Below are 25,567 nucleotides of genomic sequence, written 5' to 3' on the forward strand. Positions count from 1 at the left end.
TGCTGAAGGTTATTTTGTGTCAGTGCAGCATCCTTGAGCCATCGTAGTGCTTCCACAGTGTACACAGTGACACGGTCTGAATGAACCAATTCACACGACATACCACCCGCCACTGTATGAGATTTTCGTTGCGTGATGTTCTGATCTGAGCCGTCATTAAGAGGCGGTCTGGGCCTCACGTGAAAGTCAGATTCCGTGCAGGTCAAACGCCAAAGCGCAAAAGATGGTTCTCAATTGTACAGCGGCAAAAAAGGTTTCATACAATTGAAAGAGTCACGAGTCAAGAGAGTTTTATTGTCATATGCCCCAGATAGGATAATGAAATTCTTACTTGCTGCAGCACAACAGAATATGTAAACATAATACATAACGGGAGGGAAGAAAGAGAAGAAAAAGTTCAGTGTGTGTATATACACATGCACACATACTCAATAAATAAACAAATATAGTCCTGGCAAAATGGGTTAGGAGTTGATTATAAGGTTTGATTAGTATGAGTGTCAGGAGTTATGGGGAGAAGGCAGGAGAATGGGCAGAGTAGACTTGATGGGCCAAATTGGCCTAATTCTGCTCATAACACTAAAAAATAAATAAATAATAAGATGGCAATGAAAAAGAGATTAGAATCATTTTCTATTATAAAACCTATTCGCAAACCAAATTCCTGAAAGAACAAAACTTTCTATTGAATTTGTAAAAACCCTTACAGAAACCAAATGCTGTTTACCACAGATACACTGGCAGGACCAGCTTCGGGAACAAGACCAAACAGATGCGACTTACCCAAGGAACATGTTCCAGAGGATGGCAAAGAGAGAGAGGGTCAGTGTTGCATAGACTAAGTGAGCACATCTGTGCTTCCCCCAACCTGAGAACAACAGTGAAAGAAACACATTAGACAGCACTGCTATACACTGTCATCTCACACAGTCAGAGACAAGCCTTGAACAGAAGCCATGACACTTCAGCCATTACTTTACATTGCAGGAGAGATATATCTCCTCGCTGGTGGTTATATTTTTATAGATAGGGCGCGGCAACAGGCCCATTGGCCCACCGAGTCCGCTCCGACCAGCGATCCCACACTATCCTACTCACTAAGGATTAGTGATCCTCACACACTAACGCTCTCCTACACACACTAGGGACAACTTAAAATCTTTACCAAAGCCAACTAACCTACAAACCTATAATTTTTGGGATGTGGGAGGAAACCGGAGCACCTGGAGAAAACCCACGCGGTCACAGGGAGAATACGCAAACTCCCCACAGACAGCACCCATGGTCAGGTTCGAACCCTGATCTCTGGCACTGTAAGGCAGCAACTCTACCTCTGCGCCGCCATGCCATTCCTTCTGGTTGGAGAGGCAGAGAAGACGAGCAGTTGGAGGCCTGGGTAGGAGATGACATTTGGCTGACTGGAGGCTGGGGTCTTACAGAGGGTTTGGGTGATGGACTGAGAGGCAGTGGTGAGGGCTCTGGTCAAATGAGGGAAGCTGGGACAATCAGGAATCAAGGCTAGTGTGGTGAACCATTTTTGGGGGGGATTGCAGATGTAGATTGGTTGGTTGTCACTGTGCTGAGAAGTGATGAGGTGGTTGGCGTGTAGAAATAGAGGCAAGTGTTGAAGTTACTGGGTGATTCGAGCGCAGAGAAGCATTGTTCTGTTGTTCATAAGTTGCATTAGGCCATTTGGCCCATCAAGTCTACTCCGCCATTCAATCATGGTTGATCTATCTTTCCTTCTCAACTTCATTCTCGTGCCTTCTCCCCATAACCCCTGACACCCAAACTAGTCAAGAGTCTGTCAACATCAGCCTTAAAAATATCCATTGACTTGGCTTCCACAGCTGTCTGTGGCAATGAATTCCACAGATTCATCACCTTCTGACTAAAGACATTCCTCCTCATCTCCCTTCTAAAGGTACGTCCTTTTCTTCTAAGGCTATGACCTCTGGTCCTAGGCTCTCCCACTAGTGGGAACATTCTCTCCACATTCACTCTATCCAGGACTTTCAATGTTCGGTAAGTTTCAATGAAGTTCCCTCCTCATCCTTCTAAACTCCAGCGAGTACAGGCCCAGTGCCTTCAAACACTCATCATATACTAACCCAATCTTTCCTGGGATCATTCTCATAACCCTCCTCTGGATGCTTTCCATCTGCACATCCTTCCTCACAGATATGAGGCCCCAAAATGCTCACAATACTCCAAATGTGATCTGACCAGCATCTCATATAACCTCAGCATTACATCCCCGTTTTTTGGATTAGTTGCATTTGCCTTCCTTACTACCGATTCCACTTGCAAATTATGTAAATTCTGCACCAGCACTCCCAAGTCCCTTTGCACCTCCGGTTTCTGAATTCTCTCCCCATTTAGAAAATAATCTTTGCAAAATAAACACAAGGAGAAGGAGACTTGGTGTCCTCAATGTGGACTAATTATCTTAACAATGGTCCAAAAGGAGCAACTCAGAGAACAGGCATCAAATACTCAGTTACTGTATATTCCACTCCTGATAAAAAAACATTGTTCGATTTTCAATGCAAAAATACAACATTGCATCTCTGACTTCCTTAATATGAAATTTCCTCTTTGCAACTGTCCACAACACCTCAGATATATTTACTGATCTTGAAGCATTGTCCCTGTGCATCATGTCGGGGCAGGAGCAATCCCAATAGAACGATAGGTCTGCCTCAACGCTGTATCTCCAGAAAGCAACACTCCCAGTTTCTACAGTCTATCTATACAACGAAGGCGGCATGGCGAAGCTGTGGTAGAGTTGCTGCCTTACAGCGTCAGAACCCAGGGTTCGATCTTGAATACGGGTGCTGTCTATACTGAGTATGCACGTTCTCCCTGTGACGTGCGTGGGTTTTCTCCGGGGTCTCCGGTTTCGTCCCACTTTCGTACAGGTTTGTAGGTTAATTTGCTTGGTATAATTGTAAACAGTCCCTGGTGTGTGTAAGATAGTGTTAGTGTGCAGGGATCACTGGTCGGTGCGGACCCGGTGGGCTGAAGGGTCTGATTCCGAGCTGTATCTCTGAACTAAACTAAACTAAAGCCCCTGATGATAGAACAGTACAGCGCAGGCCCTTCAGCCCACGATGCCTGTGCTGAACATATTGAAAGGAGAAATTGAATGCATCTGTCTATACCTGATCCATACCCCTCCAGTCCTTGCATATCAATGGGTCTATCTAAAAGTCTCATAAACACCTCTATCATTTCTGCCTCCATCACTACCACCCCCGGCAGCAGGTTTCAGGCACTCACAATGCTCTGTGTAAAAAACATGCCCCACACATCTCCTTTGAATGATGCATCTCATTTAAACTATGCATGCTGCTTGCAGTTTCTTCAAGTGTCAAGAAACTGTCGAGAAGTCATGATCAATGATGAAGGACATCATCCAAAGCACAAATATAACCATCAAAAAAAATTTGAGATGAAGTGACTATTGCACACTGCAGACCAGAAGCGCCTTCAATACCCAGAGAGAAGGGATGAGCAGGAGAGTGGGGTTATTTGCAGTTGCAGAGGGAGGGGGCAAGGGCGGTACAGTTCCCAGTCTCAGTTCCTGTTCTACCGAGCATGTGGACGTGGACGGGTGGCTTGGTTGGCGGCAGCCCATGGTGTGGCAGAGCCGGCGTGCCCGCAGACTCCCCCCCCCCCCCCGGTCCGGGGCCACTCTGGGAGAGAGCCCCCGAGCATCTGCCCCGGGGCGACTGGCACTGACCTGCTGGCATCGCCGACGTGAAGACAGTGCAAAGCCCCCGCGCCCGGTGCAATAGGTGGGGAGCTGGAGAGGGGAGGGAAGGGGTCACACACATGGCCGGGAAGCAGAGGGGTGGGGGTGGGGTTGGCGACAGACAGGACCAACAATGAGATGGAGAAAGACAGAAACACCGACGTGCAAAGGAGACCTACAATAGTGCATGATTTCTCTCGCATTATCGCCTGCCCGCTGTTTCTGACGCTAAAGCCTTGGGATCGTTGCCCTTCGTGTTGGCGTGGAGGGGGAGGGGGGTATTGTGCTGTTTAATCGCCCCCTTCTATCCCAGGGACAGGGAGACACAGCGGCTATTGAGACTGGTGGGCAATCACTACCAAAGTGTCTGCCCACACAGTCAGAACACCTCTCCTACACTTGTCTCCCGCACTAAGATCATCCCGCAGAGAATGATCCCAGCCAAACCCAAGAGCCTTGTCACCCCAGACAGATTAATGATGCCCGCGCATCCCCCCCCCAACCTCCCTCCACCTCAACTCACGCCTGGGCACCATAGCAGCTCAGGAGGCGAGCCCTGAGTTCCGTCTCCCAACAATCTGATGCGCAACTGATGTGAAAGAACAGCGGCTGCGGCCGAGCGGCACCCGGCATGGACTTCTCACACCCTCACACACGAAATGTGTGTGCGAATAAACAAAAACAAGGAATAAAACCAAAGCCCGGCTTGAAAGGCAACCAAAAATATATTCCGCTTAGAACGAGCAGGCGCGGAGACATCCGTCCACATTCAAAGATTTCATCTCCCGTCCCTCCACCTCCACATCCTGGATAGAGCGGATGTGGAGAGGATGTTTCCACCAGTGGTAGAGTCTAGGACCAGCGGTCCTAGCCTCAGAATTAAAGGACGTTCCTTTAGGAAGGACTTGAGGAGGAATTTCTTTAGTCAGAAGGTGGTGGATCTGTGGAAATCATTGCCACAGAAGGCTGTTGAGGCCAAGTCAATGGATATATTTCTAAGGCAGAGATAGATAGATTCTTGATTAGAACAGGTGTCAGCTGTTATAGACACTTTTAAATAGACAATGGGTGCAGGAGTAGGCCATTTGATCCTACGAGCCAGCACCGCCATTCACTGCGATCATGGCTGATCATCCACAATCAGTATCCCGTTCCTGCCTTCCCCCCATATACCCTGACTCCGCTATCTTTAAGAGCTCTATCAAACTCTCTCTCAAAAGCATAAGAGAATTGGCCTCCACTGCCTCTGTGTTTCACAGATTCACAACCCTCTGTGTGAAAAAGTTTTTCCTCATCTCCATTCTAAATGGCTTACCCCTTATTCTTAAACTGTGGCCCTGGTTCTGAACTCACCCAACATCGGGAACATGTTTCCTGCGTCTAGCATGTCCAAACCCTTAATAATCATATATGTTTCAATAAGATCCCCGCTCATCTTCCTAAATTCCAGTGTATACCAGTCCAGTCGCACCATTCTTTAAACATATGACAGTCCCACCTTCCCGGGAATTAACTTTGTGAACCTATGCTGCATTCCCTCAATAGCAAGAATGTCCCTCAAATTTGGAGACCAAAACTGCATACAATACTCCAGGTGTGTTCTCTTTCTCACTACGGATCTGTACTAATGCAGAAGGACCTCTTTGCTCCTATACTCAACTCCTCTTGTTATGAATGCCATTCGCTTTTTTCACTGCCTGCTGTACCTGCATGCTTACTTCATTGACTGATGAACAAGGACCCCCAGATCTCCTTGTACTTCCCCTTTTCCGAATTTAAGCATTCAGATAATAATCTGCCTTTCTGATCTTGCCACCAAAGTGGATAATGTCACATTTATCCACATTAAACTGCATCTGCCATGCATCTGCCCACTCACCCAATCTGTCCAAGTCACCCTGCATCCTCCTCCTCACAGTTCACATTGCCACCCAGCATTGTGTCATCTGCAAATTTGCAAATGTTACTTTTAATCCCTTCATCAAAATCATTGATGTATTGTAAATAGCTGCAGTCCCAGCACCGAGCCTTGCGGTACCCCACTAGTCACTGCCTGCCATTCCGAAAGGGACCCGTTAATCCCTACTCTTTGTTTCCTGTCTGCCAACCAATTTTCTAATCATGTCAGTATCCTACCCCCAATACAATGTGCTCTAATTTTGCCCTCTAATCTCCTATGTGGGACCTTATCAAATGCTTTCTGAAAGTTCAGATACACTACATCCAGAAGATTAGTTAAGCATGATTTCCCCTTTGTAAATCCATGCTGACTCGGACAGACCCTGCTACTGCTATCCAAATTTGCTGCTATTTCATCTTTTATATTTGACTCCGGCATCTTCCCCATCACCGATGTCAGGCTATAATTCCCTGTTTTCCCTCTCCTGCCTTTCTTAAAAAATGGGACAACATTAGCTACCCTCCAATCCACAGGAACTGATCCTGAGTCTATAGAACATTGGAAAATGATCATCAATGCGTCCACAATTTCTATAGCCACTTCCTGAAGTACCCTGATATGCAGACCATCAGGCCCTGGGGATTTATCAGCCTTCAGTCCCATCAGTCTACCCAACACCATTTCCTGCCTAATGTGAGTTTCCTTCAGTTCCTCCAGCACCCTACGTCCTCTGGTCACTAGTACATCAGGGAGATTGTTTATGTCCTCCTTAGTGAAGACGGATCTAAAATACCTGTTCAACTCGTCTGCCATTTCCTTGTTCCTCATGATAAATTCACCTGTTTTAGTCTTCAAGGATCCAACTTTGGTCTTAACTAATTTTTTCCTCTTCACATTACCTAAAGAAGCTTTTACTATCCTCCTTTATATTCTTGGCTAGCTTACCTTCGTACCTCATCTTTTCTCCCCGTATTGCCTTTTTAGTTATCTTCTGTTGATCTTTAACATTTTCCCAATCCTCTGGCTTCCCACTCATCTTTGCTATGTTATACTTCTTCTCTTCTATTTTTCTACTGTCCCTGACTTCCCTTGACACCCGCGGTCACCCCTTACTCACCTTGGAATCTCTTCCTCTTTGGAATGAAATGTTCCTGCACCTTCTGTATTATTCCCAGAAATACCTGCCATTGTTGGTCCACTGTCATCCCTGCTAGGGTATCTTTCCAGTCAACATTGACCAGCTCCTCCCTCATGGCTCCATAGTCCCATTTATTCAACTGTAATACTGACACCTCCCATTTTCCCATCTCCTTCTGAAATTGTAGATTAAAACTTATCATTTATAGTGGTCACTACCTCCTAATGGCTCCTTTACCTCGAGTTCCCTCAAATCTGTTTCATTACACAACACTAAATCTAGAATTGCCTTCTCCCTGGTAGGCTCCATTACAAGCTGCTCTAAGAATCCATCACGGAGGCACTCCACAAACTCTCTTTCTTGAGGTCCAGTACCAACCTGATTTTCCCAGTCTACCTGCATGTTATTGGAACAAAGGCCAGAGACAGTTGGTGTGAGACAGGTTTGAAGAGTTGCGGATGGTGAAGCCGGGGAGGAAGGTAGCAGGAGGTGGAGGTGGAGGTGGAGGGGAGAAATAGCTGGGAGTCCAAATGGAGCCAAGGGGAGGGCAGTAGGGGAAAGAAAGGGAGGGGTGTGGGAGAGAAAGGGGAAAGTGTTAGTTAGATGTCACATGAAATCGGAGAATTCAACATTCATAGCATTGGGTTGTAATTTGTAGGAAGGAACTGCAGATGCTGGTTTAAACTGAAGATTGTCACAAAAAGCTGGCGTAACTCATCGGGTCAGGCAGCTTCTCTGGAGAAAAAGAATAGGTGACATTTCGGGCTGAGACCTTCTTCAAACTGAGAGTCAGGGGAAAGAGAAATGGGAGATATATAGTCATAGAGTTATACAGTGTGGAAACAGGCCCTTCGGCCCAACATTGCCCACACCGGCCAACAATGTCCCAGCTATCCTTGTCCCACTTGCTTGCGCTTAGTCCATAACCCTCCAAACCTGTCCTATCCATGAACTTATCCAACTGTTTCTTAAATGATGGGATAGTCCCAGCCTCAACTACCACCTCTGGCAGCTTGTTCCATACACCCACCACCCTCTGTGTGAAAAAGTTACAACTCGGATTCCTATTAAATCTTTTCCCCTTCATCTTGAACCTATGTCCTCTGGTCCTCGATTTCCCTACTCTGGGTAAAAGATCCTGAGCATCTACCAGATCGATTCCTCTCATGATTCTGTACACTTCTATAAGATGTCCCCTCATCCTCCTGCGCTCCATGGAATAGAGACCCAGCCTTTTCAACCTCTCCATATAGCTCACACCCTCTAGCCCTGGCAACATCCTTCTAAATCTTTTTTGAACCCTTTCAAGCTTTACCACTCCCCTTTTCCAATTTATTTCTTCAACTCCCCCCCCCCCCATTCGATGTGAAGAAGGGTCTCAACCCAAAACGTCATCTATCCATGTTCTCCAGAGTTGCTGCCTGACCTGTTAAATTACTCATGCATAATGTGCCCTCTTTAGCTGTGTTTCAAGTTGGAGAACTACTTTTAGTGAGTTGAGAAAATGGCAATTTCTGCTAAAACTTCATTGTGCTAGGGGGGACAATTTAGATAATTGACCAACAGAGGCCAATTATCCTACACATCGGCCCCATAGCTGAAGCGCCCATGTCGCGGGGCTGGTAACTGGAAGTATCCCGAGCTAATTCTGCTACCACCATCAGCTACTGCAACAAGTGATGGCTGCCACTGATTGTCGCCAGAAGCTTGCGTCCATTTTAGGACGGACGATGACAGCGATGTCAACATTTGAAACATGGAAGATGGACATGAAAGAAGACATACACATCTGTGGAATACTCAAAGGAAACCCAGCGCTCACAGGGAAAACATGTAAACTTCACACAGATAGCACCCAAAGTCAGGATCAAACCTGGAACTATGGCAGCAACTCTACTGCTGTGCCACCCGAAAATAAATCTACCAGCTGAGTCACTGTTCAGCCCTCAAATGATAATCGCAGGTTTCTGCACGTTCCCTCTTATTAACTACTATCCTGCTACAGTTTCCCACATTATAAACCAGCAGTGTTTTAATATGTAAAATCTGTAAAATGTTCATCTACTCCAAACAAGGAAACCGTGGGCTTTTCAATTTAAATTTCATCTACATTTCAAAATGAAAATGCTGGAAATTTCAACAAGGGTGGCACGGTGGCGCAGAGGTAGAGCTACTGCCTTACAGTATCAGAGACGCGGGTTCGATCCTGACTACGGGTGCTGTCTGTATGGAGTTTGTCATTTCTCCCCGTGACCTGCGTGGGTTTTCTCTGGGATCTTTGGTTTCCTTCCACGCTCCAAAGGCGTACAGGTTTGTATGTTAATTGGCTTGGTATAAATGGCAAATTGTCCGTAGTGTGTGTAGGATAGGGTGCTGGGATCGCTGGTCGGTGCAGACTCGGTGGGCTGATGGGCCTGTTTCCATGCTGGATCTCTAAACTGAACTAAACTAAAGGGATAGTTTTGTTTACTACCTCTATGGCTGCAGTGTCCTGAAGATTAATCCGACATGTCTGATGCTTTAGCAACGATCCTGGAAGACTGACATTCTTACTAAACTGTGTCAACGGAAGTAAAATAAATAACCATCATGAAAATGGATGCAGTAAAGATCTTTGCAATTGAGAACAAGTCATAGGATTAAGGTGAGGGCTGAAAGTTTATTATTTTGGAGATACAGTGTGAAAAGAGGCCCTCCGTGCTCCAATTCTCTAAATGCTCCAATTTTCTAAAGTCGTGCAGGTTTGTAGCTTAATTGCCTTGTGTGAATTGTCCCTAGTGTGTAGGATAGAACCAGCGTTCAGGTGATCACTAGCCGGCGTGGTCTAGGTAGGCTGAAGGGCCTGTTTCTACGCTGTATATTAGTTTAGTTTTGTTCCATTTAGAGATACAGCACAGAAACAGGCCCTTTGTCCCACCAAGTCCACGCCGACCAGCGATCCCTGCACACTTATGCCCCTGTTCCACTTAGGAAACCTGAACGGAAACCTCTGGAGACTTTGCGCCCCACCCAAGGTTTCCGTGCGGTTCCCTGAGGTTCCTGGAGGTTTTTGTCAGTCTCCCTAATGGTCGAAAGTGGTTTCTGCTTCTTCTATGTTCCGGCGATTATTTCAAAAAATTTAAATCCGGCCGCGACTAAAAATAAGTTGCCGTTTTAAAAATCGGTAATATTTTAGTCGAAGCCGGTTGCGATGCTAGTTGAAGGTGGTTGCCGGAGGTAGCAGGTGGTTGCCGAAGGTTGCAGGTACCTGCAACCTCCGGCAACCACCATCTAGCATCGCAACCGGCTTCGACTAAAAAATTACCGATTTTTAAAACAGCAACCTATTTTTAGTCGCGGCCAGTTTTGAATTTTTTGAAATAATCGCCGGAACATAGAAGAAGCGGAAACCACTTTCGACCATTAGGGTGACTGACAAAAACATCCGGGAACCTCAGGGAACCGCACGGAAACCTTGGGTGGGGCGCAAAGTCTCCAGAGGTTTCCGTTCAGGTTTCCTAAGTGGGACAGGGGCATAACACTATCATTCACGCACTCACTAGGGACAAAGGAAACCGGAGCACCCGGAGAGAACCCACATGGTCACAAGGAGAAATTACAAACCCTGTACAGACAGCACCTGTCCAGAATCCACAGGATTTAGCTTCAATTAAAGTTCATCTGCATTTGTTCTATCACTGATTCAGACAGTCTAGTACATTTTCTGCGCCCATCCCATTGTTTCCAATATTCTTTGCAAACAAGGTCTTAAAGCCCAAGTCCACGTCTCTAAGTTTCTGCTGTAAACTAAAAACTGGAGGCAATTTCTGGGATGTCTGAGTCCGTTTCAACGCTACTCTAGCTTTACTTTTCAGTCCCATTTCGTACAAAACATCCAGCTCCTTAATATCGACCACGATCGTCTAACATAGACTTGATATTAATTTTTCAAGTGGAACTTTGGCAATCACCCTTTGCCAGCTTGCTGAATCACGTTGAAGGGTGTTACGTAATTTTCTTAGAGATTAAGTAGATTATTGAGAGATTAGTGATTTGTATAGATCAGGTTTGCTCCATAAATCAAATTCATCACTTTACATGCAAATTATGATAAATGATTTTTCTATTCATTTAGCAATGCTTTGTGTATCTTTAGTGAGTCAGTACCTTTATTTGCATCCTTTTTGTGGCTTTTCTCATTGTTCCTTCATAAATACCACTACTCCGTTGACTCTGTTGGATCTCTGATCATAATGCAAGATAGGTTTTGAGATTTTTCAGTTTGCGCATATTTTTAATGAGTCACTCATTCTGCTCTTGTTGACAGAGCTAAGTAAGGATGTTAGTTTGACGGATGGTTCCCAATCATCCAGACATCCAGGGTTAATCTCCAGAACACGACCGTCTTGGAGCCGTTAAACTAAATCAAGTTTTTGTTTGTTTTCCTTGAATGTATTCACTCGCCAATATTGGACAAAGCATAAAGTGCTGGAGCAACTCAGGTGGTCAACCAGCATCTGCGGAGGGCTGTGAAAATACGTAGAGGCAGGGAAAACGTGGGTCTACAACCGGCGGTGAAGCAGTCTGATGGATCCCGAACCGAAACATTACTCATCCATGGGGCGGCACGGTGACACACCGGTAGAGCTGCTGCCTTACAGCGCAAGGTACCCGGGTTCGATCCTGACCTTGGGGGCTGACTGTGCAGAGTTTGTATTTTTTCCCTGGGATCGCATGGGTTATCTCCGGGTGCTCTGGTTTCCTCCCACAGGCCAAACACGTGCAGGTTTGCATGTTAATTGGCTTCTGTAAATTCTCCCTAGTGCATAGGATAGAACTAGTGTATGGAGATCGCTGGTCGGTGTGGACTAGGTGTGACAAACTGCCTGCTTTCACACTGTATAACTAAGCTACAATAAATAGGTTCTCCAGCGATGCTGCCCGGCCTGCTGAGTTACTCCAGCATTTTGTTTCCATTTGTGGAGGCAATCCTATTTGGTAAGAACGTGATTCGGTGGGCGGCGCGACTTTCGTCAGCAGCGGCCTCTGCAGTCCGTCTGCGTTTTTATTATTTTATGTCTATGTTTTTATGTAGTTTTTGTTATTTTTTGTTGGGGTATGTGTGTGGGGGGGTTGGGGTGGGGAGGGGGTAACTTTTAAATCTCTCCCTGCACGGGAGACCCGACCTTTTCTTTGTCGGGTCTCCGTTGTCATTGGGGCTGCAACGAGGAGCGGCCTCCAACAGGAAGACCGGGGGCTGTGGTGCCGACTACTCACCTCACCGTCGCGGAGCTGGCCGAGTCCAGAGCGGGTGGAGCGGTGGTGGACGCTGCTGCGGCCCAACCCCCGGAGATTCGGAGGCTGCAACTGCGGGTCTGGCGGACGGCGGCACCGGGAGCCCGCGGGTCCCTGGAGGGAGACCGCTTTTCAGGTCTCCCGCAACGGCGACTTCTCCCGCCCGAGTTGCGGGGTTGAAGAGCTCCTGGAGCGGGGCCTTACATCATCGCCCCGCGCGGCTTGGAATGGCTGCGGGACTTTGCGAGCGCACGCCGGGGGCTCTAACACCAAGAACCCGGTGTGCGACCTTGCATCACCCGGCGTGGCTTTAATGGCCGCGGGACAATCGCCATCGCCCGCCGGGGGCTTTGACTTTGACTCTGACATCGGGGGGGAGAGTGCAGTGGAGAGATAAGTTTTTTTGGCCTTCCATCACAGCAATGTGATGGATGTTTATGTAAATTATGTTGTGTCTTGGGTCTATTTGTTTGTAATGTATGGCTGCAGAAACGACATTTCGTTTGGACCTCAAGGGGTCCAAATGACAATAAATTGAATTGTATTGAATTGTATTGTAACAGGTCTATTTCCTTTCTATTAAGGGTGGGGAAAGAATGTGTGCTCGAGGGCCGGATTGACAGCAGGAATGACTGGCGAGGGTGACCTAGGGGAGGACGAACATGCAATGATGTTCTTCATGTACATGGAGCATTATGTACACACCAAATCAAACATGACATTCAGACTCCTTGAAGGAGATGGGGAACAATTTCTTTAGTCATAGGGTGGAGAGTCTGTGCAATGCATTGACACAAAAGGCCAACTCAGTGGATATTTTTAAGGCAGTGGTAGATAGATTCTTGATTAGTATGGGTGTCAGGGGTTATTTTGACTGCCTGGCAGTGAAGTTCTTCATTCATGGTCAAGGTCACAAAAGAACATTGAATTTTTTAATTCAAAAGTAACTTGTCCTTTTGTTAATATTGCTTTTTGGCAGGCTGCTCTCCCATTGTTCCGATCTAAAAAATTACTTTGTACAACTGAGCTGCAGAATATTAGCTGCTACATAATATTGACTGCGTGGCAGTGAAGTTCTTCGTTCATTGTCAATGTCACAAAAGGACATTGAATGTAGATTTTTCCATTGCTTAATCTCATTGTTCATCTAAAACCAACCTAACTTACAAATTCAGCAACGACTCCATGCCGACTGAGAGATTACTGCCCCCTGTGTATGACGTTATTAACGTGAAAACAGCCATGTGAGTTTGCAGATCACACAGAAAGATATACCTACTTGCTCTGAGCATCAACTTTGCTGGCCAGCCGAACATGGTCAGAATTCGTAGGTATTGCCTCCAGTAGATTTATCCTTAAACAGAAGAAGAACATTTTTTTTCCAGATGCCATTCAATTATGTGAACCAGAAATCAAGCCTAAAACTTAAAGTTTCAACTGCTAATATATATATATTAATATAACTAATAAATAAGATTGGCTTTGATATGCTAGATGCAGAAAACATGTTCCCGATGTTGGGGAGTCCAGAACCAGGGGCCACAGTTTAAGAATTAGGAGGAGGCCATTTAGAACGGAGACGAGGAAAAACCTTTCCACACAGAGAGTTGTGAATTTGTGGAATTCTCTGCCTCAGAAGGCAGTGGAGGGCGATTCACTGGATGCATTTAAAAGAGAGTAGGATAAAGCTCTTCGGGCTAGCGGAATCAAGGGGTATGGGGAGAAAGCAGGAGCAGGGTACTGATTGTGGATGATCAACCATGATCAAATTGGATGGCGGTGCTGGCTCGAAAAGGCCGAATGGCCTCCTCCTGCACCTATTGTCTATGTATCTATGTCTGTGTATCTAGGATTTAAAAGATATTAAAGGCAAGCAATTAATTCAACTAAAGCAATCCTTTGGCATTAAACAATTTTTAGTTTAGTTTAGAGGCCCTACGGCCCAGCGAGTCCGCACCGACCAGCAATCCCCGCACATTAACACACAACAGGGACAATTTACAATTTTACCAAGTCAAATAACCTACAAACCCGTATGTCTTTGGAGTGTTGGAGGAAACCAGAAAACCCAGAGATAACCCAAGCGGTCATGGGTTGAATGTACAAACTCTGTACAGACAGCACCCGTAGCCACTCTTACGCTGCATGACAGTGCCGCTCTGTTCCGGAATAAAGGGCTTCCCAACTACAGGGAAGAATTAGGGGGTCTTGATGGTGCAGTGGTAGAGTTGCTGCCTTACAGCGCCAGAGACCTGGTTCGATCCTGACTATGGATGCTGTCTGTACGCAGTTTGTACATTCTCCCCGTGACGGCGTGGATTTTTTCCCTGGTGCTCTGGTTTCCTCCCTTGCTCCAAAGACGTGCAGGTTTGTAGGTTAATTTGACTTTGGTAAAGACAGGGAAAAAGTGTGTGGTGGGTAGGACAGCGCCTGTGTACAGGAATGACTGGTCGGCATGGACTCGGTGGGCCGAAGAGTTTGTTTCTGTTCTGTATCTCCAAATAAACTAAACTAAACTGGGGAACAAGGACATGGCAGACCAATTGAATAACTAAGGTACACAAAATTGCTGGAGAAACTCAGCGGGTGCAGCAGCATCTATGGAGCGAAGGAAATAGGCGACGTTTCGGGCCGAAACTCTTCTTCAGACTGAAGAAGATTGAACAACTACTTTGGTTCTGTCTTCACTAAGGAAGACATAAATAATCTGCCGGAAATAGCAGGGCACCAGGGATCAAATGAGATGGAGGAACTGAGTGAAATCCAGGTTAGCCGGGAAGTGGTGTTAAGTAAATTAAATGGATTAAAGGCCGATAAATCCCCAGGGCCAGATAGGCTTCATCCCAGAGTACTTTAGAAAGTAGCCCCAGAAATAGTGGATGCATTAGTGATAATTTTTCAAAACACTTTAGATTCTGGAGTAGTTCCTGAGGATTGGAGGGTAGCTAATGTAACCCCACGTTTTAAAAAGGGAGGGAGAGAGAAAACGGGGAATTACAGACCAGTTAGTCTAACATCGGTAGTGGGGAAACTGCTAGAGTCAGTTATTAAAGATCGGATAGCAGTACATTTGGAAAGTGGTGATTTCATTGGACAATGTCAGCATGGATTTATGAAAGGTAAATCATGTTTGACGAATCTTATAAAACATTTTGAGGATGTAACTAGTAGAGTGGACAAGGGAGAACCAGTGGATGTGTTATATCTGGACTTTCAGAAGGCTTTCGACAAGGTCCCACATAAGAGATTAGTATGCAAACTTAAATCTCTTAAAACTATGCAAACGGTATTGGGGGTTCAGTATTGATGTGGATAGAGAACTGGCTGTCAGACAGGAAGCAAAGAGTAGGAGTAAACAGGTCCTTTCAGAATGGCAGGCAGTGACTAGTGGGGTACCGCAAGGCTCAGTGCTGGGACCCCAGCTATTTACAATATATATATTAATGATTTGGACGAGGGAATTGAATGCAACATCTCCAAGTTTGCGGATGACATGAAGCTGGGGGGCAGTGTTAGCTGTGAGGAGGATGCTAGGAGTCTGCAAGGTGACTTGTATAGGCTGGGTGAGTGGGCAAATGCATGGCAGATGCAGTATAATGTGGATAAATGTGAGGCTATCCACTTTGGTGGCAAAAACAGGAAAGTAGACTATTATCTGAATGGTGGCCGATTATGAAAAGGGGAGATGCAACGAGACCTGGGTGTCATGGTACACCAGTCTTTGAAAGTAGGCATGCATGTGCAGCAGGCAGTGAAGAAAGTTAGCATTCATAGCAAAAGGATTTCTAGTATAGGAGCAGGGAGGTTCTACTGCAGTTGTCCAGGGTCTTGGTGAGATCACACCTGGAGTATTGCGTACAGTTTTGGTCTCTTAATCTGAGGAAAGACATTCTTGCCATAGAGGGAGTACAGAGAAAGGTCACCAGACTGATTCCTGGGATGTCAGGACTTTCATATGAAGAAAGACTGGATAGACTCGGCTTGTACTCGCTGGAATTTAGAAGATTGAGGGGGGATCTTATAGAAACTTACAAAATTCTTAAGGGGTTGGACAGGCTAGATGCAGGAAGATTGTTCCCGATGTTGGGGAAGTCCAGAACAAGGGATCACAGTTTAATGATAAGGGGAAATATTTTAGGACCGAGATGAGAAAAACATTTTTCACACAGAAAGTGGTGAATCTCTGGAATTCTCTGCCACAAAAGGTAGTTGAGGCCAGTTCATTGGCTATATTTAAGAGGGAGTTAGATGTGGCCCTTGTGGCTAAAGGGATCAGGGGGTATGGAGAGAAGGCAGGTACAGGATACTGGGTTGGATGATCAGCCATGATCATATTGAATGACCTACTCCTGCACCTATTTTCTATGTTTCTATGTTTCTATGTAAACCGACTATGGTTGTATACCAACACTAACCTCATCTATGGACTTCTGTGGATAGAACCTCTGGCAGAGCCTGACCCGTTGAGTCACTCCCGCGCTTTACATTTTATTTGTGTATCAACAAATTCCACCTGGTAATTAAACCCTGCCTTGAAAAGAGCTTTAGTTTTGAAAATCCTGGGGTTTAAGAAAGCTTTATTTTTCCTAGTCTGGAACTTCTGGAGTTTGTTACGCAAGGTGTATCAAGTCACAGAGACAATTGACAATAGGTGCAGAGTCGGCAATTCGACCCTTTGAGCCAGCACCACCATTCAATGTGATCATGGCTGATCATCCCCAATCAGTACCCCGTTCCTGCCTTCTCCACATATCCCCTGACTCTGCTCTCTTTAAGAGCCCTATCTAGCTCTCTCTTGAAAGTATCCAGACAACTGGCCCCCACCGCCCTCTGAGGCAGAGAATGCCACAGATTCACAACTCTCTGTGTGAAAATGTGTTTCCTCATCTCTGTTCTAAATGGCTTACTCCTTATTCTTAAACTGTGTGGCACCTGGTTCTGGACTCCCCCAACATCGGGACCTGCCTCTAGCGGGTCCAAACCCTATCTAATCTAATGTTTCATTAAGATGCCCTCTCATCCTTCCAAACTCCAGAGTATACAAGCCCAGCTGCTTCATTCTCTCAGCATATGACAGTCCTGCCATCCTGGGAATTAACCTTGTAAACCTACGCTGCACCCCCTAAATAGCAAGATATGTCCTTCTTCAAATTAGGATGTCCCACGACGGTGTTAAAGTGGTTGTATGGTTGTTGTTGGGTCTAATGTGATGTCAAGCTGCAGCCTTTTGGAATGTCATATTTCTGGTTTACAGGCAACAAATGTGGCAAAATAAACACTTTTGAAGCTCAACTCAAACAGTTTCCAGATCCTCACCAGAAGGCCAGAGGGAGGGGTGCATGCCTGGATTCCTTTCATTTTAATGCAAGGAGCCTGACCAACAAAGAAAATATTGCACATGTCAACATATCTGATAAAGGCTGATATTTATGGAAGCCTGTTTGACAAAGAAGGACAGAACAGCATTATTTAGGTGTAGATGGGGGTAGGCAGGGAGAATGTAAAATAAGTGGATTTTGCAGTGTTAACCCAGAGGTCCATGACTAGTATGGAGGCAAGAAAGCCCATAATGTGCTTGAAATGAGCCCACAAGGCACGGTGGCGCAGCGGGTAGAGCAACTGCCTCACAGCGCCCTTACAGGGTTTGATCCTGACTACGGGTGCTGTCTGTACGGAGTTTGTACATTCTCCCCATGACCTGCATGGGTTTTTCTCCGAGATCTTTGGTTTCCTCCCACACTCCAAAGACCTACAGGTGTGTAGGTTAATTGGCTTGGTATAGATGTAAAATTGTCCCTAGTGTGTGTAGGATAGTGTTAGTGTATGGGGATCCCTGGTCGGTGCGGGATAAGTGAGCCGAAGGGCATGTTTCCACACTATATCTCTGGACGAACCGGACTCGGTGGGCCGAATGGTCTCTTTCCACGCTGTATCTACAAACTAAACTAAACTAAATTTTGGGAGAAAAAGGGACAATCACTTTGCAGGGGGGTTATCATAGAGGCATAGTCATATTGTGTGAAAACCGGTCCTTCAGCCCAACTTGCCCACACCCACCAACACATCCCATCTACACTAGTCCTACCTGCCTGCGTTTGGCCCATATCCCTCTAAATCTGTCCTATCCATGTACCTATCTAAATGTTACTTAAACGTTGCGATAGTCCCTGCCTCAACTATCCGCTCTAGCAGCACGTCAGGATCGAATAGACAATAGACAATAAGTGCAGGAGTAGGCCATTTGGCCCTTCGAGCCAGCACCGCCATTCAATGTGATCATGGCTGATCATCCACTATCAGTACCCCATTCCTGCCTCCTCCCCATATCCCCTGACTCCGCTATATTTAAGACCCCTATCAAGCTCTCTCCTGAAAGTATCTAGTGTACCGACCACCACCACCCTCTGAGGCAGAGAATTTCACAGACTCACAACTCTCTATGTGAAAAAGTGTTTCCTCATCTCCATTATAAATGCCTTGCCCCTTATTCTTAAACTGTGGCCCCTGGTTCTGGACTCCCCCAACATCGGGAACATGTTTCCTGCCTCCAGCGTGTCCAAGCCCTTAACAATCTTATATGTTTCAATAAGATCCCTTCTCATCCTTCTAAACTACAGAGTGTACAAGCCCAGCCGCTCCATTCTCTCAGCAGATGACAGTCCCGCCATCCCGGGAATTAACCTTGTGAACCTGCGCTGCACTCCCTCAATATGAAGAATGTCCTTCCTCAAATTAGGGGACCAAAACTGCACAGGTGTGGTCTCACTATGGCCCTAGACAAATGCAGAAGGACCTCTTTGCTCCTATACTCAACTCCTTTTGTTATGAAGGCCAACATGCCATTCACTTTCTTCACTGCCTGCTGTACATGCATGCTTACTTTCATTGACTGATGAACAAGGACCCCCAGATCCCGTTGTACTTCTCCTTTTCCCACTTGACACCATTTAGATAATAATCTGCCTTCCTGTTTTTGCTACCAAAGTGGATAACCTCACATGTATCCACATCAAACTGCATCTGCCATGCATTTGCCCACTCACCCAACCCGTCCAAGTCACCCTGCATTCTCATAGCATAGATACATAGATACATAGAAAATAGGTGCAGGAGTAGGCCATTCGGCCCTTCGAGCCTGCACCGCCATTCAATATGATCATGGCTGATCATCCAACTCAGTATCCCGTACCTGCCTTCTCTCCATACCCCCTGATCCCTTTAGCCACAAGGGCCGCATCCTCCTCACAATTCACACTGTCACCCAGTTTTGTGTCATCTGCAAATTAGCTAATGTTACTTTGAATCCAATCATTGATGTATATTGTAAATAGCTGTAGTCCCAGCACCGAGCCTTGCGGTACCCCACTAGTCACTGTCTACATTCTGAAAGGAACCCGTTAATCCCTACTCTTTGTTTCCTGTCTCCCAACCAATTTTCTATCAATGTGAGCACTCTACCCCCAATACCATGTGCTCTATGTTTTTCCCCACTAATCTCCTATGTGGGACCTTATCAAATGCTTTCTGAAAATCCAGGTACACCACATCCACTGGCTCCCCCTTGTCCATTTTCCTAGTTACATCCTCAAAAAATTCCAGAAGATTAGTCAAGCATGATTTCCCTTCGTAAATCCATGCTGACTTGGACCTATCCTGTTACTGCTATCCAAATGTGCTGCCATTTCATCTTTTATGATTGACTCCAGCATCTTCCCCACCACCGATGTCAGGCTAACTAGTCTATAATTCCCTATATTCTCTCTCCCGCCTTTCTTAAAAAGTGGGATAACATCAGCTACCCTCCAATCCACAGGAACTGATCCTGAATCTATAGAACATTGGAAAATGATCACCAATGCGTCCACGATTTCTAGAGCCACATCCTTAAGTACCCTGGGATGCAGACCATCAGATTAAGTACCCTGTTTATCAGCCTTCAGTCCCATCAGTCTACCCAACACCATTTCCTGCCTAATGTGGATTTCCTTCAGTTCCTCCTTCACCCCTACTCTGGCCACTAGTACATCAGGAAGATTGTTTGTGCCCTCCTTAGTGAAGATGGATCCAAAGTACCTGTTCAACTCATCTGTCATTTCCTTGTTCCCCATAATATATTCACCTTTTTCAGTCTTCAAGGGTCCAACTTTGGTCTTCACTAATCTTTTCCTCTTCACATACGTAAAGAAGCTTTTACTATCCTCCTTTATATTCTTGGCCAGCTTTCCTTCGTACCTCATCATTTCTCCCCGTATTGCCTTTTTAGTTATCTTCTGTTGCTCTTTAAACATCACCCAATCCTCTTGCTTCCCACTTATCTTTGCTACGATGTACTTCTTTTATCTTTGCTTCCCACTTATCTTTGCTATGTTGTACTTCTTCTCTTTTATTTTTATACTGTCCCTGACTTCCCTGGTCAGCCACAGTCTCCCCTTACTCCCCTTACTCCCCTTGGAATCTTACTTCCTCTTTGGATCCCAGGTCTCTGGTGCTGTAAGGCAGCAGCTCTACCGCTGTGCCACCGTGCCTCCCGTCCAGAGCATCTACAAATATCTGTAGATCAGTTGCAGCCTGTTATGCATTCACTCTCCAAATACATTTCAGATAACACAGCTGTCAGGTTTGTGTGTGATCTTCTGTTAAAGGTCTTCTTCTGGCCTAAACTGACCAGGCAAGTGTCCTCCCCAATCCTGCATGTTAGCCAATTGTCTCCCTGAACAGCAGAAAGTGGTCAGAGATCCATCTCGGCAAGTCAGGGGTCTACTCTGGTAGACTGGCTCGAGGACAGGCTTGACCGGACGAGTGATGGCTATGGATTGAACGTTGTCATCCATCTACTGTAACGTTGGTGGTAGCTAAGCATAGTACTGTCTGATCTAATCGGATTGCATGTAAAGACACAAACTTTTCACTGTATCTCGGTACATGTGACATCAATAAACTAACACCATCACTAATATATATAACAGCCAACAGGGGAGCATGCTCAGATACCTGGTCATGGGCCTCCAGCCAGAGATCCATGACCCACTGAGTTACTCCAGCATTTTGTGTCTATCTTCAGTTTAAACCTGCATCTGCACTTCCTTCCTACACACATCAACATGGCATCAATTTTCAGTGCTAGATTGTCCTCCAACAGTAAGTTTGAAACATTATTACACAGGACACAACCCACAGTTGTAGGCCCCTGGACTGTAGTTATACCCCACAGAGCCTCAGCAGTTGCTGCACTGTACATCAGTGCATTCCTCAATGCATGCTCCTGCATGGCAGAATGTGCCAGACAGCATGATTCAGCTGTACATAGGCCGATCCATCAGGATTCCAGTGTACCCTTCACCAAAACAAGACACAAAGTGCTGGAGTATCTCAACAGGTCAAGCGGCATCTCTGGAGAACATGGATAGGCGATGTTTCGAGTGGGTACCCTTCTTCAGATTGATTGTCAACTACAATAAATCAGTCTGAAGAAGGATCCCATACTGAAACATTACCATTCCTTCTCTCCAGGGATGTTGCCTGTCCTGCTGAGTTACTCCAGAATATTGTGTCTATCTTCGGTTTAAACCAGCATCTGCAGTTCTTTCCTACACGATTACCCATCCATGTTCTCCAGAGATGCTGGCTGAGTTACTCCAGCACATTGTGTTTTTTTTATAAACCAACACTTGCTAAGCCTTGCATTCCCTCTCTCTCCATTTCCCTCCCTCCCTCGCTATCCTGCCAGTTCCACTGTTCGCATCCCTTCATTATCACCTTCTCCACAGCCAACAATCCTCCATTGTGGGCTCCACCTTTCCTGGGCCATCGGTTCCAGCTCTGATTTGTACCTTTTCATATCTCTAGTTTCCCTCTCCCCTGACTCTCAGTCTGACGAAGGCTCTTGACCCGAAACACCGCCCATTCCTTTTCTCCAGAGATGCTGCCTGACCCGCTGAGCTACTCCAGCATTTTGTGTCTGTCTTTGGGATAAACCAACATCTGCAGTTTCTTGTGGCTGTATCTTCCACCATGTTATTGATCTTCTAACGGTGTGTATCCCTGTCAATAACCCATTGAATAATGAACATTATGTTCCATAGTTCTTTTGGATGAACCTTGACAAAGACTCCCTGGACCTATCAGGGAAGTACGCTCCACAAACAGGTGGGATGAAGGTCTCATCAACACAGTAGCTTTAGAAACATAGAAACATAGAAACATAGAAATTAGGTGCAGGAGTAGGCCATTCGGCCCTTCGAGCCTGCACCGCCATTCAATATGATCATGGCTGATCATCCAACTCAGTATCCCGTACCTGCCTTCTCTCCATACCCTCTGATCCCCCTAGCCACAAGGGCCACATCTAACTCCCTCTTAAATATAGCCAATGAACTGGCCTCGACTACCCTCTGTGGCAGAGAGTTCCAGAGATTCACCACTCTCTGTGTGAAAAAAGTTCTTCTCATCTCGGTTTTATAGGATTTCCCCCTTATCCTTAAGCTGTGACCCCTTGTCCTGGACTTCCCCAACATCGGGAGCAATCTTCCTGCATCTAGCCTGTCCAACCCCTTAAGAATTTTATAAGTTTCTATAAGATCCCCTCTCAATCTCCTAAATTCTAGAGAGTATAAACCAAGTCTATCCAGTCTTTCTTCATAAGACAGTCCTGACATCCCAGGAATCAGTCTGGCGAACCTTCTCTGCACTCTCTCTATGGCAATAATGTCCTTCCTCAGATTTGGAGACCAAAACTGTACGCAATACTCCAGGTGTGGTCTCACCAAGACCTTGTACAACTGCAGTAGAACCTCCCTGCTCCTATACTCAAATCCTTTTGCTATGAAAGCTAACATACCATTCGCTTTCTTCACTGCCTGCTGCACCTGCATGCCTACTTTCAATGACTGGTGTACCATGACACCCAGGTCTCGCTGCATCTCCCCTTTTCCTAGTCGTCCGCCATTTAGATAATAGTCTGCTTTCCTGTTTTTGCCACCAAAATGGATAACCTCACATTTATCCACATTATACTGCATCTGCCAAACATTTGCCCACTCACCCAGCCTATCCAAGTCACCTTGCAGTCTCCTAGCATCCTCCTCACAGCTAACACTGCCCCCCAGCTTAGTGTCATCCGCAAACTTGGAGATATTGCCTTCAATTCCCTCATCCAGATCATTAATATATATTGTAAATAGCTGGGGTCCCAGCACTGAGCCTTGCGGTACCCCACTAGTCACTGCCTGCCTTTGTGAAAAGGACCCGTTTACACCTACTCTTTGCTTCCTGTTTGCCAGCCAGTTCTCTATCCACATCAATACTGAATCCCCAATGCCGTGTGCCTTAAGTTTGTAAACTAATCTCTTATGTGGGACCTTGTCGAAAGCCTTCTGGAAGTCCAGATACACCACATCCACTGGTTCTCCCCTATCCACGCTACTAGTTACATCCTCGAAAAATTCTATAAGATTCGTCAGACATGATTTACCTTTTGTAAATCCATGCTGACTTTGTCCAATGATTTCACCACTTTCCAAATGTGCTGCTATCCCATCTTTAATAACTGACTCTAGCAGTTTCCCCACTATCGATGTTAGACTAACTGGTCTGTAATTCCCCGTTTTCTCTCTCCCTCCCTTCTTAAAAAGTGGGGTTACGTTTGCTACCCGCCAATCCTCAGGAACTACTCCAGAATCTAAAGAGTTTTGAAAGATTATTACTAATGCATCCACTATTTCTGGAGCTACTTCCTTAAGTACTCTAGGATGCAGCCTATCTGGCCCTGGGGATTTATCGGCCTTTAATCCATTCAATTTACCCAACACCACTTCCCGGCTAACCTGGATTTCACTCAATTCTTCCAACTCCTTTGACCCGCGGTCCCCTGCTATTTCCGGCAGATTATTTATGTCTTCCTTAGTGAAGACGGAACCAAAGTAGTTATTAAATTGGTCCGCCATATCCTTGTTCCCCATGATCAACTCACCTGTTTCTGACTGCAAGGGACCTACATTTGTTTTAACTAATCTCTTTCTTTTCACATATCTATAAAAACTTTTGCAGTCAGTTTTTATGTTCCCTGCCAGTTTTCTTTCATAATCTATTTTTCCTTTCCTAATTAAGCCCATTTAGAGCACAGATACAGGCCCTTTGACATGAGATGGGGATTCCATATTCTTTTCTTTCACCATTATCTTTTCTCAGTGCCCACCAGATCTATCAAAAGAGATTGACAAGCCTAGCATCAGTTTCATGTCTCAGGAATTTCATTGTTCTGTTTTGGGACATTTGACACTCTTGATTTGACTTCAGTTTCTCTTGGTCTCCATCGTGGAGTTACTGCCTCACAGCGCCAGAGACCTTGGTTGGATCCTGACTACAGGTGCTGTTTGAATGGAGTTTGTACCTTCTCCCCGTGACCTGCGTGGGTTTTGTCCAAGATCTTCGGTTTCCTCCCACACTCCAAAGACATGTGCGTTTGTAGGTTCAATGTAAAATTGTCCCTAGTGTGTGTAGGATTGTGTTAGTGTGAAGGCATCTCTCGTCGGCGTGGACAGTGGGCTGTTTCCACGCTGTGTCTCCAAACTAAACTAAACTAAAATTCTTTAGTAAACATTCCTCTTCGCCATATTTGCTGGTGAACCTTTCTGCCGATTACTTTGCTCTGTGTTCCTGGTGCCTCTAGATGAGCTGTATCCACTAACAACTAATGACTACCATATCTCATTAGTTCAAGTGGATGGTCTTGACCATAAACATCGACAACCCCTTTTATTCCAGAAATGCTGCCTGACCCATCGGGTTCCTCCAGAACTTGGTATTTTGCTCCAGTTTTGCACCATCTCTGGGTACAAAATCATGCGAGAAATAGATTGGGTAGACACACGGAGTCTCTTGCCCAGAGTAGGTGAATCAAGGACCAGTGGACATAGGTTTAAGGTGAAGGGGAAAAAAATTAATAGGAATCTGAGGAGTAACAAGCTGCCAGAGGAGGTAGTTGAGGCCGGGACTATCCCAACATTTAAGAAACAGTTAGACAGGTACATGGATAGGACAGGTTTGGAGAAATTTGGACCAAATGCGGGCAGGTGGGACATGTTGGCTGGTGTTGCCAAGTAGGGCTGAAGGGCCAGTTTCCACACTGTATCATTCTATGACTCTATGTAACTGCTAGGAATGATTAATAAACTGTTTATATATGTTCTGTTCTGAGCCTTCTCTGATTTTGGTTCCAACCAAATAGCAGGGTGGCACAGCTGGTAGAGCTGCAGCTTTACAGCGCTAGAGACCCAGGTTCAATCCTGACCTCAGGTGCTGTCTGTGTGGAGTTTGCACGTTGTCCCTGTGACCACGTGGGTTTTCTCTGGGTGCTCTGGTTTCTTCCCACATACCTAAAAATGCGGTGGTTTGCAGGTTAATTAGCCTCCAAATGTTAAAATCTCCGCTTTCTGCGAGACAGTGGGGGTGGGACTGCTGATCGAGGGCGCCGATTGGACGAGAGAGACGTCGGTCAGCA

At 45.8% G+C, this 25,567-nt stretch overlaps 1 protein-coding gene across 9 annotated transcripts in view; it reads right to left on the reverse strand.

The window, feature by feature from the left end:
* Positions 1-25,567, reverse strand: part of st3gal4 (ST3 beta-galactoside alpha-2,3-sialyltransferase 4) — a 142,233-nt gene that overhangs the window by 106,278 nt on the left and 10,388 nt on the right. For 8 of the 9 annotated variants that reach the window (XM_033049572.1, XM_033049571.1, XM_033049570.1 and 5 more), the window contains exons 2-3: positions 13,349-13,423; positions 784-868 (exon numbers count right to left, since the gene is read on the reverse strand). In XM_033049572.1, the coding sequence (XP_032905463.1) occupies positions 784-868; positions 13,349-13,385 (122 nt within the window). In that variant the 5' untranslated portion in view covers positions 13,386-13,423. The remainder of the gene's footprint in view (positions 1-783; positions 869-13,348; positions 13,424-25,567) is intronic. The other variant, XM_033049568.1, reaches the window with a different exon arrangement.

The sequence above is a fragment of the Amblyraja radiata genome, chromosome 33, assembly GCF_010909765.2.
Source record: "Amblyraja radiata isolate CabotCenter1 chromosome 33, sAmbRad1.1.pri, whole genome shotgun sequence".
In the NCBI taxonomy this organism is placed as follows: Eukaryota; Metazoa; Chordata; class Chondrichthyes; order Rajiformes; family Rajidae; genus Amblyraja; species Amblyraja radiata.